The 15275-nt window shown below is 42.5% G+C and overlaps 1 protein-coding gene across 1 annotated transcript in view; it reads left to right on the top strand.

The window, feature by feature from the left end:
• Positions 1-580: 580 nt before the first annotated feature.
• LOC126260315 (odorant receptor Or2-like) overlaps positions 581-15275 on the top strand; it is a 77280-nt gene continuing 62585 nt past the window's right edge. The window contains exon 1 of the mRNA XM_049957640.1: positions 581-1386. Coding sequence (XP_049813597.1) covers positions 581-1386 — 806 coding nt within the window. The remainder of the gene's footprint in view (positions 1387-15275) is intronic.

Raw genomic sequence — 15275 nt, 5'->3', positions numbered from 1 at the left:
TTTCTTTGAAAGTATGTTATGAGACGTATGTTGTGCAGTAGTGTTACAACATCGTAGCAGGTGTTGCACGTATGCACATGTACATGTTGTCCCAGGTGTCGAGCTGCTTACTGGGTTCAGACTCGGGACCCACGGACGCGAGAAAGGACGCATCAGCCGGTCGGAGCTGACAGTATTCCCCCTTCTCTCTGCTTTGCGGATGTATAATTTACTCTCTCAATCCCAGCGCTAGGGGGGCGCGCTCTCTCTGATGCAATATTTACTCTCCATATCGACTTACTTTCATTTGCAATATTAAAATCGGCCGAGTGTAATTCAACGTTAATCGAGACTTGAGAACCACGACTTGGATGTAACGGGCGAGTAATTAATTACAAACCGTCCTGTTTACGCTGATTGAGAATTCTCTTTAGCCTGGTCGAAGGGAGAGGTTTGTAAAGAATTGCGGAGCGTTTAATATTGACGCTAGGTGGCGGGTGTATAAAAATAGAGGGAGGAAAGATGCGCGGGATACTGGGGGCCCAGTAGGAATTCTGGGAGTTTTTGGGAGGAACAGGTAGGGAGGAAGAGGCCGAGAGCGATGACGCAGTGCGAGACAGAGCAGAGGCGGGGCCAGTCGGTGCTGCGGCCCAACATCCGACTGCTGTGCGCGCTGGGGCTGTGGCAGCCGGCGGGCTCTGCGTTGTTCCACGCCTACACGGCGGCCGTGCTGGCGGTGGGGGTGGCGCACCTCGCCGTCGCCTCCGTTGGTCTCTGGTTGCGGCCCGGGGGCCTCGCCGAGGTGACGCTCGGGCTGGCCAACCTGTTCGTCATCTTGACAGCGCTCACCAAGTCTGCGCTCCTGCTGAGCCGGCGTCCGCTCTTCTACGCGCTGGTGCGCCGCGTGGACCAGCTGGCGGCCGAGCAGCAGGTGTTCTGCGGGCGCGACTCCTCCCTGCTGCAGCTGAGCCACCGCTCGCAGGCGCGCGCCACCCGACTGACCCTCTTCCTGCACTGGTACGTTCTGTTCGCCCTCCTCTCGTGGGCGGTGATCCCGCTGTTGGCACCCCCTGGCGAACGCCTCTGGCCCTTCCAGCAGCTGCCCCTGGAACCCTGGGGTCGTTCCCCGCTGTACGAGTGCTCCTACGCCCTCCAGTGCGTCGGTACCGCCTATTTCTCGCTCATCAACATGGACACCGACTGTTTCTTCATGGCCGTGATGGCCCACGTGTCTGTCCAGTTCAGAATTCTGGCGTCTCGCTTCGCCGACCTGAACACCGTCGAGGCGATGGTGGCCGAGTCTAAACCGAGCACTGTCCGCGAAGTAAGCTCTCAGATCCGTGTGGGTCACGACGTCGTTCACCGACAACTGCGTGCCTGCGTAGAGACTCATCAGAAGCTACTGAGGTACGTAAAGAAATGTTGATACTCTGACACCTCTCCGCAGTTCCTATTTTCCAATTTCTGACCTGTTTACTGGCGCGAAGATATTCATGGTGTTTGAAATAAGGTGATTTTCTTTGTAACTAAAAAAGCAGTAAGTGAAAGGAATATTTATTTACATAACTAAAGGATGCAACATGCAGCACATAATTGGCTGTGGTGAGGGCAATGACAGCTCAGTAACAATAAAAAAAACATTCAATAACCTTACATATTATCATAAATGTCAAAAATTAAGAAGTCAAGAATGATAAGGTGTGTCCAAAAGTCGCATAGTTGTATGAAGGTCCTTTATTCGCAACTATAGGTTTCACATCAGTATAGACGCATCATCAGGTAATTAATTCTTATATTTTCATGCTGTAGATGGACAAAGTCCCAGCATTCGGGAAGTTACTTATGTAAAGAGTCAAACTACATTGATCGGCTGTCATAATGAATTGGACAGATAAAGAATATGCTTTTCAAAATGTGAAATGCATGAATATTGACTGAGCCAGGCCGGATAGCACACCGTTGGATATATTATAGGATCCAGTAGACACGCGCTGTACAAAACCAATGCAAGTAGTATTTAAAATACTGTGTGACTTCCGCCATACTGCTAACAGGCCAATGTGGTGTAAGCAGTCCGTGGAGGCTAGTGTCATAATTTTTATGATAATTGGAACGGTTATTGAGCGTTGAGTCTTTTGTATTGTTATTTGCATTGTGTTCAAATGGATGTTCTGGTTGCGGAAGGTCTATTTAAATCAGGTGCTCAAACGAGTGGCCATTTTTCTGAATTCATAACTCTATGAGCCTTTTAAACTATCTGCAGACGAGACATAAAGAGCGATAAACTTCCTCGATATCATGTTTGAAGTCATCTGGGGTTTTGGATTCCGACATGAACAAGATTCCTTAGATATACCCCCAGAAACAAATCTACTGGTACTAAATTTGGCGACCGCGCGGGTCGCTGTGTCCTAATCATTTACCACGAAGTCTGGTGTTCAGTTCTCGTGCAGAATGCGCTGGGTCGTCATCGTGCTGCATCCGCTTACGGTCTTCAACGTCTAGACTGTCGAGTTCAAGCAGGGTACCCAAATTATGGACAATAAAAGCTTCATACATCTCACCTGGCAGAGAACCTGCGAGTTAGTGCGGACCAATGATTTCATCTCCAAGAATTCCACACCACACATTAATGAACATCTCCTTTGACGATCGACATGATGTACCAACCTAGGATTTTTCTTTGGTCCAGTAATGCATATTATGACGGTTCACTGAACCGTAATTTACGAACATAGATTCATCGGAAAACATAACACTCTGTACGGTGTTTAGAGTGAAATTATTCATGTCCGATTCGCAGAAAGTAACTCTCTGCTTGAAATCCTTCTCATACAGCTCCTGTGTCAGTGACAGGTAGTGCAGTGAAACTTGTAACCGTGTTCTATTCGCCACACAGATGTAGGGACTATAACAGTGACTGCAGAAACTTCTCGCAAGTTGACTAGAGGATCGTGGTGTATTGGAGTGAAAACAGATTCTTATCCTCACAACTTGCTGGTCATTGTCTGTTACGTCTATTACAGCCTCTCCTTCTCAAAAAAGCTGTTTCTCAAAGTTGTTGTTCAGCAAGTAAGAACGAAATGACTGATGGAGCTCTTCGACCAGGTTATCTCAAGGCGTAAACCAAAGCTGCTTCATTTACGTCGTATAGACATCTACCGAGCATCAGCAATACGTCAAACGTACTCGCTAGATGTGTATGTCACATTTGTTCCACGTCAATATCTGTGGCAGACCGAACCCTGTTTGTGCATTACAATGGACCTTGTATACGGATGTGTCAGGATACACTCTACAATTCAACCGAACACGACACCAAACAGCACATGGAGGAAGCTTGTCACTCCGTGACACCAGCAAATCCGCATCTCATCCGTAAGTCGTTTTTCAGGCTCCCTGACTTACGCATTAAGGAAAATGGGCAGTCGTCTGAACACCTCACGTAAATGAACGTTCCGTCACCAGTACATCCATTTGAACACAGCCAATTACGTACAGCAAGTTGCCTCCACCCCTAAAACTTTGAACTTTTCTAGCCCTACAAATAAAATTGATACAATTGGAATTTAAACTGATCTGTACATAGTTGCATCACCTACAAGCTAAAATTATGTTGTGTTAAAAATTATGACTCGTAGCTATGTCTTTCGAAAATAGGTAAGCAAACTACTTCATAACTTCACAGGAAAAGTAACGTTTCTTTCGTTCATCTATGTAAATAAATATTTCCGGCAGTTACTATTTTGTAAATTACAGAGAAAAGGCCTTATATGGAAAACCCTGCATTTGTGTAGGCCTAGCGTGTTTACAATTCGATGTTGCTGCTCAATGTGCCCGGGACTGACCTAATCCTAATTATCTAGTACGTCAAACATTTGTAAACGGTATCATAAATCACCACACCAGCCGGACTAGGTGGCCAATTGTAAGACATTAGACGCAGATACGGGAACTCTGTAGTTAATTCGAGCCTTCACATTGTTGTTTTCGCTCATTTGTACTGAACATCTACCCCACCAACAAAATGGTTCAAATGGGTCTAAGCTCTATGGGACTTACCATCCGAGGTCATCAGTCCTCTAAACTTTACTTAAACCTATAGATGAAGATGAAATGGAAGATACGACACTGCGTGAAGAGTTTGACAGAGCACTGATGGACCTGAGTTGAAACAAAGCCCCAGGGGTAGACAACATTCCATTAGAACTACTAACGGCCTTGGGAGAGTCAGTCATGACAAAACTCTACCATCTGGTGAGCAAGATGTATGAGACAGGCGAAATACCCTCAGACTTCCAGAAGAATATAATTATTCCAACCCCAAAGAAAGCAGGTATTGACAGATGTGAAAATTACGAAACTATCAGTTTAATAAGTCACAGCTGCAAAATACTAACGCGAATTCTTTACAGACGAATGAAAAAACTGGTAGAAGTCGAACTCGGGGAACATCAGTTTGGATTCCGTAGAAATGTTGGAACACGTGAGATAATACTGACCTTACAACTTATCTTAGAAGAAAGATTAAGGAAAGGCAAACTTACGTTTCTAGCATTTGTAGACTTAGAGAAAGCTTTTGACAATGTTGGCTGGAATACTCTCTTTCAAATTCTAAAGGTGGCAGGGGTAAGATACAGGGACCGAAAGGCTATTTACAATTTGTACACAAACCAGATGGCACTTGTAAGAGTCGAGAGGCACGAAAGGGAAGCAGTGGTTGGGAAGGGAGCGAGAGAAGGTTGTAGCCTCTCCCCGATGTTATTCAATCTGTATATTGAGCAAGCAGTAAAGGAAACAAAAGAAAAGTTCGGAGTAGGTATTAAAATCCATGGAGAAGAAATAAAAACTTTGAGGTTCGCCGATGACATTGTAATTCTGTCAGAGACAGCAAAGGACTTGGAAGAGCAGTTGAACGGAATGGACAGTGTCATGAAAAGAGGATATGAGGTGAACATCAACAAAAGGAAAATTAGGATAATGGAATGTAGTCGAATTAAGTCGGATGATGCTGAGGGAATTAGATTAGGAAATGAGACACTTAAAGTAGTAAAGGAGTTTTGCTATTTGGGGAGCAAAATAACTGATGATGGTCGAAGTAGAGAGGATATAAAATGTAGACTGGCAATGACGAGGAAAGCGTTTCTGAAGAAGAGATATTTGTTAACATCGAGTATTGATTTAAGTGTCAGAAAGTCGTTTCTGAAAGTAATTGTATGGAGTGTATCCATGTATGGAAGTGAACCATGGACGATAAATAGTTTGGACAAGAAGAGAATAAAAGCTATAAAAATGTGGTGCTACAGAAGAATGCTGAAAATTAGATGGGTAGATCACATAATTAATGAGGAGGTATTGAATAGAATTGTGGAGAAGAGGAGTTTATGGCACAACTTGACAAGAAGAAGGGACCGGTTGGTAGAACATGTTCTGAGGCATCCGGCGATCACAAATTTAGCATTGGAGGGCAGCATGGGGGGTAAAAATCGTAGAGGGAGACCAAGAGATGAATACACTAAACAGATACAGAAGGATGTACGTTGCAGTAAGTACTGGGAGATGAAGAACTTGAACAGGATAGAGTAGCATGGAGAGCTGCATCAAACCAGTCTCAGGACTGAAGACCACAACAACAACAACAACTAACCTAAGGACATCACACACATCCACGCCCGAGGCAGGATTCGAAGCTGCGACCGTAGCAGCAGCGCGGTTCCGGACTGAAGCGCCTAGAACCGCTCGGCCACAGCGGCCGGCACACCACCAACACTCAGATCCTAAGAGCACTCTATTCGAGTTTCTTTAGACCTTAAGAAATCATAAAAATTTAGTAGTGGACAACGGACAGCGAGTTAGTAAATAAGGCAACAGTGAAGCTCTTCTCTAGGCGAACATAGGTTTGGACGACGCACTGGTTTACTTGATAAGGTTCTATTGAACTGACTTAGGTAGCCACTTATAGGAGGATATACTGTTTAAGTGGACTCCGAACCGCTGTGTGGCATAGCATTTTTCACAAATTTGGATCGTCACGAAACGTGAAAGAAGCGATGAATGCAAAAAAAAAAAAAAAAAAAAAAAAAAAAAAAATCCTGAAAACAACTGTGGTTGGAACTACGCCCATTTGTGTTTTTACTTCTACAATTACCCACTTAATAGCCATGTATCTAGCATAGGTAGAACCACCCAATATCCAATCCGTCAGTTTCGTTACCGCTATTTCCTTTTCTGGAAATAGCATTTTTAATTTGACCTCCAGTGGTGAAACGTCCCCTTTGAAAATTATAAATTACAGCGCTGATAAACCTCTTACATTATTTGATTTTCAAACAGCTGAGCAAAGCTGAACGTACTCAGACATTTCGCTCTTTACTTATTCTGATCAACACTAAACTGACACACAATATTTTTAGCGCAACGCGATCTGACTTTTAATAATCCCTACAAAAGAATGGCCCTGACTAACAAAAACCTACACCTTTCATGAATCACCTCACACAAATCTTCGTTTCTCGAACGACTGCAATACAGCGAGCGCCAAAACTGCCAACTAAATAAAGGATTCTAACTACTGAAGGCACTAACTACTGATAGGAATAGTTGGCAAATGAAAGATTTTGATAGAGAACAAACAATGTATTTACCTTAATGATGTTAAAATGTCATTATATATATATATATATATATATATATATATATATATATATATATATATATATATCCAACTGCCCAACACTACAACCAGCCACAGAGTAGCGTTGCCAATTTAGCGACTTTGTCGCTAGAAATGGCGACTTTTGCCTTCGTCTTAGCGACAAAAAAACACTTTTTAGCGACAAAAATTATTTAGCGACTTATCTGGCGACTTTTGGAGTACTGACGACTTTTGAAGTACAAATCAAAACTATTTTGGGCCAGTATTTTCATTAACAAAACTAAGATTTTAACTATAGAAATTGTCTGAGTCAAGTTTGTCTGAAGAAAATAAAGTTTATTTGAAGAAGAGATGCATTCAGTTTAGTCTGAAACTCATAAAAGAAATTCAACAAAGACTGCGAAGTAAAGTTACGATCCTGAAAAAAATGTCAATGCTGAATGTTGAAGAAACACTAAAAGTGAATAAAAATAATGCTGTAGCGGATGTAGCCAAAGAACTGGGTTTTAGTGGCGATTTCATAGACGGTATGTTGCAAGAATGGCATAATATCAACTTCATTAAGTGGAATAACACTACTAACACTGTTCGATTTTGGAGTGAGGTTTTGCAGTATGAAAATACCGCAGGGGAGAATCCTTTTTCTTTGATTTCACAGCTAGCAATGACTGTTCTATGCCTACCGCATTTAAATGCAGAAGTGGAAAGAATATTCAGTTCTATCAACATTATAAAAACTAGACAACGTAACAGATTATCGTTAAAGACAATTAATGCTTTGATCATATTGAGAGACCAGCTGAAGAAACAAAATAAAGATTGTGCATCTTTTGACATACCGTCAGACGTATTGGGTCTTATTGGAACGAACAAAAGTTACTCTTTTGCGACAAAACAGTAGAACTGCAACATCATCTTTTGAGTGACGTTCAACCCTCTACATCAACTACAGTTCTGTCTGAGCATGAAACAGAAGAGTTATTCGATCTTCTGAGTGACGACGATGAATAGCTCACATTCCGGTATGTATATATTTTGTAAACTAATTTGTTTACTTGCTGACTTTTGTTACAAATATAATTGTATATTTCTAGTATATTTGACTACTGTGATTGAAACAACAATTTATGTGTTGTGTCAATTATGATAACATGTTTAATTAAACGTTAGCGTATTTTATATGTATGTTGTTGCAAGCGATGCATCATTTAATTAAAATAATATAGTAATTACGTATGAGAGTTTTTATTAATATTTTATTCCCCCCCCTCCCCCCCCCTCCCCCCCCTCCCACTGGCTTATTGCACCATTCACAGCACGAAATTTTCAGTACACCCCTAGTAAAACCAGTTTTAGCGACTTTCTAGCGACTTTTCATATTGAATCTAGCGACTCGGGTTTCTTAGAGTTGGCAACACTGGGCACAGACTGCACACAGCACAGTTAGTGATTTTCATATAGAGCGCTACGTGGCGTTACCAACACAAAAACCAAAACAGCCTACATACAGCGGTTTCGCTGAACCAAAAGATTATTCAGATTTCAGTGCAGAAAGGGTGATTAACTTTCCACTTCACCAACATGTGATTCTTGTCATCTCTATTTTACCAACTGTTTCTCGGCAGTTTCAGTGAGTGACACATGGTGTTCGTGCACCTCGCTCTCCTTAAGTAATACAAAGCCAATAAGAATCGGAATACCCCATGCAGTGTGCTTGACAGCTCTTTAGCGGACTTTCTATTGCGTTTTCATGGTTGTGCACAGAATGAAACCAGTCCGTCTATCGTCGTACTCTATCATAAAGCCCCTTTTATCCTCTGCATGTCTCCATTAGCGGTATTATTTGTAAGCAACTTCCACTTATTCAGCCTTCTTACGCGCTGTCAGAGCTTCTCAATTTTCCAGTGGTTGATTCCTCTGCCCTTGGCTTGCAGTTTATTGTTTGTAGCTAAAATTGCCTTCACTAATGACGATTTGAACATATGACATCAAATTTTCTTAAAACGCTGTCCCTGTTACCGTCAATGAACGTAGCGAGACATATCAGTCGATATGAACATGCCTTCTGAAATGGTACAATGATCTGCATCAGTTCGGCTGCTTAGAGACAGGTAGCTCCCAGAAGAATTGAGGCACTGAATTAAAATGTTGCGCAACGGATTTGATTTAATGCCGATGAAAAAAAGGGCGACCCAAGCACCGAGTCTTGGGTATTGACACTCCCAAACTTCAATATTTACAAACTGCATGAAAAGGGACTCACTGTGAACTCAAAAACTTGGTCCAAGAGCTCCCAACTTTTATTACAATATTTCCAGCGTGCACAAATTAATAAGGACATTACATAGATTTCTGCTGTGCGCACGACAAAGAACATCTAACTGATCGCTTTAGGCAAATTGCAGGATAGTTCCTTTAACAAGGAACAGTCAGTTTCTTTCCCCTATCCGAACTTGTGCTCCATCTCTCAAGAACCCGTCGTCGACTAAACGTTAAACCTTGGTCTTCCTTCCTTCCAAAACACCTGGCAAAGAAAACTAACAATTATAATGCACAGTCAATATCGCAGTTATACTTCTAAATTGGAAAGATTATGCAATACAATACGACCTTAATTGTACAGTATAATTAAGTACTATTAAAAATGATTGCGTATTTTTATTCAGACTTCGTATCTTCCGTTGATAAAAACGACTAAGTTAGTCATCGAAGTACAGAGTGTTTAAAAAAGATTCTACTGCCTTTACAAAGTCTATATCTTATACGTGAATGACGACTAAACCTATGATAGATTTCAACTTACCCACAAAACCACGAAGTTTTTGTTTACAAAAGAACCATCCGATTTTAGACGGATGTATTCATTTAAGCGCATGCGCATACGACGTTGTGGTGCATTTTACAATAGCGTTTAGGATCAAAGTTTCCATTTACCTTTCACAAATGACCAGTATGGCCTCCAACGGACGCACGACGAACATTCAAACAATACTGAACTCGTCCCATTCTTTTGCGAGCATATCTGGAGTTACTGCAATAACTGCTGCTGCGTCCCGTTCACTCGTAGTTATTTGAAGAGAAGGCACGTAGACGCATTCTTTCACAAATCCTCCTCCCCCTTACACACACACACACACACACACACACACACACATACACATACCGTGAATCAGACTGCATTGGCGATCAATGCGAGATTCGTTTGTCTCTTACGGTCGATCCGTCATGAAGCCATTTCATTGTTAACAAACACTCGTTACATGCAGTCACAGTGCGGTGGTGCTCCATTCTATTGAAGTATGAAGTCGTCAGCAGGTTCTCGGTACTGTTCAATGAACGAGCGAGCGAGCTAGCTGCAACAGGAACCACATGAATCGGTGAATTAAAAGTGGCGCCAAAGTTTCGATGAGTAAATTAAAATTCACCCCAAGTTCCTATCTTCATTCATGTATAAGATATAGTCACGTGAATCGGATAAATCTTTTAGAAAGGCCCAATATTTTGCAGGAAATCAGAGTCAAATAAATTAGCAAATGGGGCACTCAATGAAGCTTGCGTGTCAAACTATGTGGCAAAATGTGCGTCTCTCTGCGTCTTGTCGCCCCCATGTTGAACCACAGCCTTCTGTGAATTGGAAGAGTGACTGCAAGTGACGTATAGAAGGATGAAGGCAGTAAAGGCATCTCTGATCTGTCTTCCATTTAACAATACCATCAGCGTGGATTTTAAAATCTTTGAGAGACGTGAATTCTGTTGCCTAAATTAGTAGGCACGAGATTTTAATGTGTTAGCAGAGTGGCTGGATCATCAAATCATTTTTTGTAATGACCTCTCATATATACTTTTTCTGACATAGTATCCGATATTTATCTTGATTTCGTAAAGATAGCACCATTTCTAATAGCACTTGTGGCTACATGCTACGGCAACAATTTTAAAGTGTATGGGGGTCTGATTTGGCTAGTGAGTGAATGCCGCTGGGAAAGAACAGCCGAAATTTTAACAGTCTCATAGTTCTCATAGACCTGAGTCGAAACAAGGCCCCGGGAGTAGACAACATTCCATTAGAACTACTGATGGCCTTGGGAGAGCCAGTCATGACAAAACTCTACCATCTGGTGAGCAAGATGTATGAGACAGGCGAAATACCCACAGACTTCAAGAAGAATATAATAATTCCAATACCAAAGAAAGCAGGTGTTGACAGATGTGAAAATTACCGAACTATCAGTTTAATAAGTCACAGCTGCAAAATACTAACGCGAATTCTTTACAGAAGAATGGAAAAACTGGTAGAAGCGGACCTCGGGGAAGATCAGTTTGGATTCCGTAGAAATGTTGGAACACGTGAGGCAATACTAACCTTACGACTTATCTTAGAAGAAAGATTAAGAAAAGGCAAACCTACGTTTCTAGCATTTGTAGACTTAGAGAAAGCTTTTGACAACGTTAACTGGAATACTCTCTTTCAAATTCTGAAGGTGGCAGGGGTAAAATACAGGGAGCGAAAGGCTATTTACAATTTGTACAGAAACCAGATGGCAGTTATAAGAGTCGAGGGACATGAAAGGGAAGCAGTGGTTGGGAAAGGAGTGAGACAGGGTTGTAGCCTCTCCCCGATGTTATTCAATCTGTATATTGAGCAAGCAGTAAAGGAAACAAAAGAAAAATTCGGAGTAGGTATTAAAATTCATGGAGAAGAATTAAAAACTTTGAGGTTCGCCGATGACATTGTAATTCTGTCAGAGACAGCAAAGGACTTGGAAGAGCAGTTGAACGGAATGGACAGTGTCTTGAAAGGAGGATATAAGATGAACATCAACAAAAGCAAAACGAGGATAATGGAATGTAGTCAAATTAAATCGGGTGATGCTGAGGGGATTAGATTAGGAAATGAGACACTTAAAGTAATAAAGGAGTTTTGCTATTTAGGGAGTAAAATAACTGATGATGGTCGAAGTAGAGAGGATATAAAATGTAGACTGGCAATGGCAAGGAAATCGTTTCTGAAGAAGAGAAATTTGTTAACATCGAGTATAGATTTAAGTGTCAGGAAGTCGTTTCTGAAAGTATTTGTTTGGAGTGTAGCCATGTATGGAAGTGAAACATGGACGATAACCAGTTTGGACAAGAAGAGAATAGAAGCTTTCGAAATGTGGTGCTACAGAAGAATGCTGAAGATAAGGTGGGTAGATCACGTAACTAATGAGGAGGTATTGAATAAGATTGGGGAGAAGAGAAGTTTGTGGCACAACTTGACAAGAAGAAGGGATCGGTTGGTAGGACATGTTTTGAGGCATCAAGGGATCACAAATTTAGCATTGGAGGGCAGCGTGGAGGGTAAAAATCGTAGAGGGAGACCAAGAGATGAATACACTAAGCAGATTCAGAAGGATGTAGGTTGCAGTATGTACTGGGAGATGAAGAAGCTTGCACAGGATAGAGTAGCATGGAGAGCTGCATCAAACCAGTCTCAGGACTGAAGACCACAACAACATAGTTATCAGTCCATGATACTTTTAAAAATACTTATGTTTGCCTATTTTCTTTCAGAAACATTTAAAAGAGGCTGTTAAACGCCCGAACCTGACAGAATATTAGAAGTCTCTACATCATTGCTGGAATTTGAAAAACAGCTTTGTAGACCATAGGAAGCTGAAAAATGATGTATCAACGTTGTAACCAACACTGCATCTGGCGTTTAACTGGGTAGTTATTCATGTCTGGATGACGGCAGCTTCTAGTGGTGATGAAAATATCGGAACTTCATTTTACAGCACAGTACCATTTAAACTCACAAGACTTTTACGGAAATTTACTCCGGCTGTGGAAGCTTGATTCCTACCGCTTCAGCCTACTCCATGCTAGAAAAGCAGTAGAGCAGTGACATTACGTCCTTGCGTCATGCCTTTTCTCTTCAAACAGTTATAGTCTCATTGGTGGAACGCTGTAATTAAATACACTACTGGCCATTAAAATTCCTACACCACCAAGATGACGTGCTACAGACGCGAAATTTAACCGACAGGAAGAAGATGCTGTGATATGCAAATGATTAGCTTTTCAGAGCATTCACACAAGGTTGACGCCGGTGGCGACACCTACAACGTGCTGACATGAGGAAAGTTTCCAACCGATTTATCATACACAAACAGCAGTTGACCGGCGTTGCCTGGTGAAACGTTGTTGTGATGCCTCGTGTAAGGAGGAGAAATGCGTTCCATCACGTTTCCGACTTTGATAAAGGTCGGATTGTAGCCTGTCGCGATTGCTGTTTATCGTATCGCGACATTGTTTCTCGCGTTGGTCGAGATCCAATGACTGTTAGCAGAATATGGAATCAGTGGGTTCAGGAGGGTAATACGGAACGCCGTGCTGGATCCCAACAGCCTCGTATCACTAGCAGTCGAGATGACAGGCATCTTATCTGCATGGCTGTAACGGATCGTGAAGTCACGTCTCGATCCCTGAGTCAAGAGATTGGGACGTTTGCAAGACAACAACCATCTGCCCGAACGACGTTTGTAGCAGCATGGACTATCAGCTCGGAGACCATGGCTGCGGTTACCCTTGACGCTGCATCACAGACAGGAGCGCCTGCGATGGTGTACTCAACGACGAACCTGGGTGCACGAATGGCATAACGTCATTTTTTCGGATGAATCCAGGTTCTGTTTACGCATCATGATGGTCGCATTCGTGTTTGGCGACATCGCGGTGAACGCAGATTGGAAGCGTGTATTCGTCATCGCCATACTGGCGTATCACCCGGCGTGATGATATGGGGTGCCATTGGTTACACGTCTCGGTCACTTCTTGTTCGCATTGACGGCACTTTGAACAGTGGACGTTACATTTCAGATGTGTTACGATCCGTGGCTCTACCCTTCATTCGATCCCTGCGAAATCCTACATTTCAGCAGGATAATACACGACCACATGTTTCAGGTCCTGTACGGGCCTTTCTGGATACAGAAAATGTTCAACTGCTGCCCTGGCCAGCACATTCCCCAGATCTCTCATCAACTGAAAACGTCTGGTCAATGGTGGCCGAGCAACTGGCTCGTCACAATACGCCAGTCACTACTCTTGATGAACTGTGGTATCGTGTTGAAGCTGCATGGGGCAGCTGTACCTGTACACGCTATCCAAGCTCTGTTTGATTCAAAGCCCAGGCGTATCAAGGCCTTTATTACGGCCAGAGGTGGTTGTTCTGGGTACTGATTTATCAGGACCCATGCACCCAAATTGCGTGCAAATGTAATCACATGCCAGTTCTAGTATAATACATTTGTCCAATGAATACCCGTTTATCATCTGCATTTCTTCTTGGGAGAGCGATTTTAATGGCGCAGTGCACCGATCTACCAAACTCGATGTTAAACTGATTAGCTCGTATTAGCAGCCTGCTCTTGCTCCGTGGATTCATTGTAGGTTAAACGCTTGTGGTTACTGAACTAAGCAGTTGTGGAACTAACAAGGCAAAGTACACTATTTCCGAAAAATACATGATGTGTCTAACAAATTCAGTGATATAGATTTGAGAAGATGCAAAATACCATTACTTCTGGTCGTCTTGGAAGTAATCATCAGCTACGAAGTAACTTCGAAAACATTTGTGAAGTAGTTGGGCTGGTTCACAGAGCTATGTCACAAGTCTTTCGATGCCTTTTGCAGTGTAATGGAGGCAGTTGTGCACAGTGATTGTTATAAGTGGCAAGCCCAATCTGGAAGGGACTGATCGTACCCCTCGTTATGACTGTTTTGGAGAAAAGACGGATCTCGGCCACCCGTGTCAATGAAATATACAGCAGTTTCATCCATGTTACCTTCTCCTCGTTGGCTAATTTGCATGGTGCAACTCGAAAACAGATCTTTTGCGTACCTACTGTCGTCGCCAAACAGAATTTTCTCCGACATCTCTCACAGAAACGAACAAATGATTTTGTGCCAGCCCCTGTGGCACGTGCTCGATGTCGTCTGTCGTTAGGCTTCTCGACTGCAGATCTGGAACTGGTAGACCATCAGAAATTTCCGTTTCGTTGCGAAAGTAATAGGACGAGTCATCAACGTATTTCATACTCACGCCATCTCTTCCAAGCGTCTTGCACCAGCGTCGAATGCTAGCAATTTGTAACAAAAAAATGGTCCAAATGACTCTGGGCACTATGGGACTTAAATTTGGAGGTCATCAGTCCTCTAGAACTTAGAACTAAACTTAGAACTACTTAAACCTAACTAACCTAAGGGCATCACACACATCTATGCCCGAGGCAGGATTCGAACCTGCTACCGTAGCGGTCTTGCGGTTCCAGATTGAAACGCCTAGAACCGCTCGGCCACAACGGCCGGCATTTGTAACAAAAGGTGGTAATTATACGTTGTTCTTTCGCCCTATTACAAGAGCTTTTATCACGTACTTGCGTATGTACACACTCTTAATGAAAGCCGATTTACATATCGTAGGTGCACACACCTCGTGCTTGGTGAACACGAACCCCACCGAAAACGTTTCGGGTATTGTTTACGGATATTTTCTGTGTACTTTGGTACAATGGATCCATGTTATCCTGTGGCTTGTTACAGAGTAGTAATCCAATTATGATCTATTCGGTTTCTTAGTCCATTTATCTTTGTTTCT

This window comes from Schistocerca nitens, chromosome 5 (assembly GCF_023898315.1).
Source record: "Schistocerca nitens isolate TAMUIC-IGC-003100 chromosome 5, iqSchNite1.1, whole genome shotgun sequence".
NCBI classification, from domain to species: domain Eukaryota; kingdom Metazoa; phylum Arthropoda; class Insecta; order Orthoptera; family Acrididae; genus Schistocerca; species Schistocerca nitens.
This window is presented reverse-complemented; position numbering and strand designations above follow the sequence as displayed.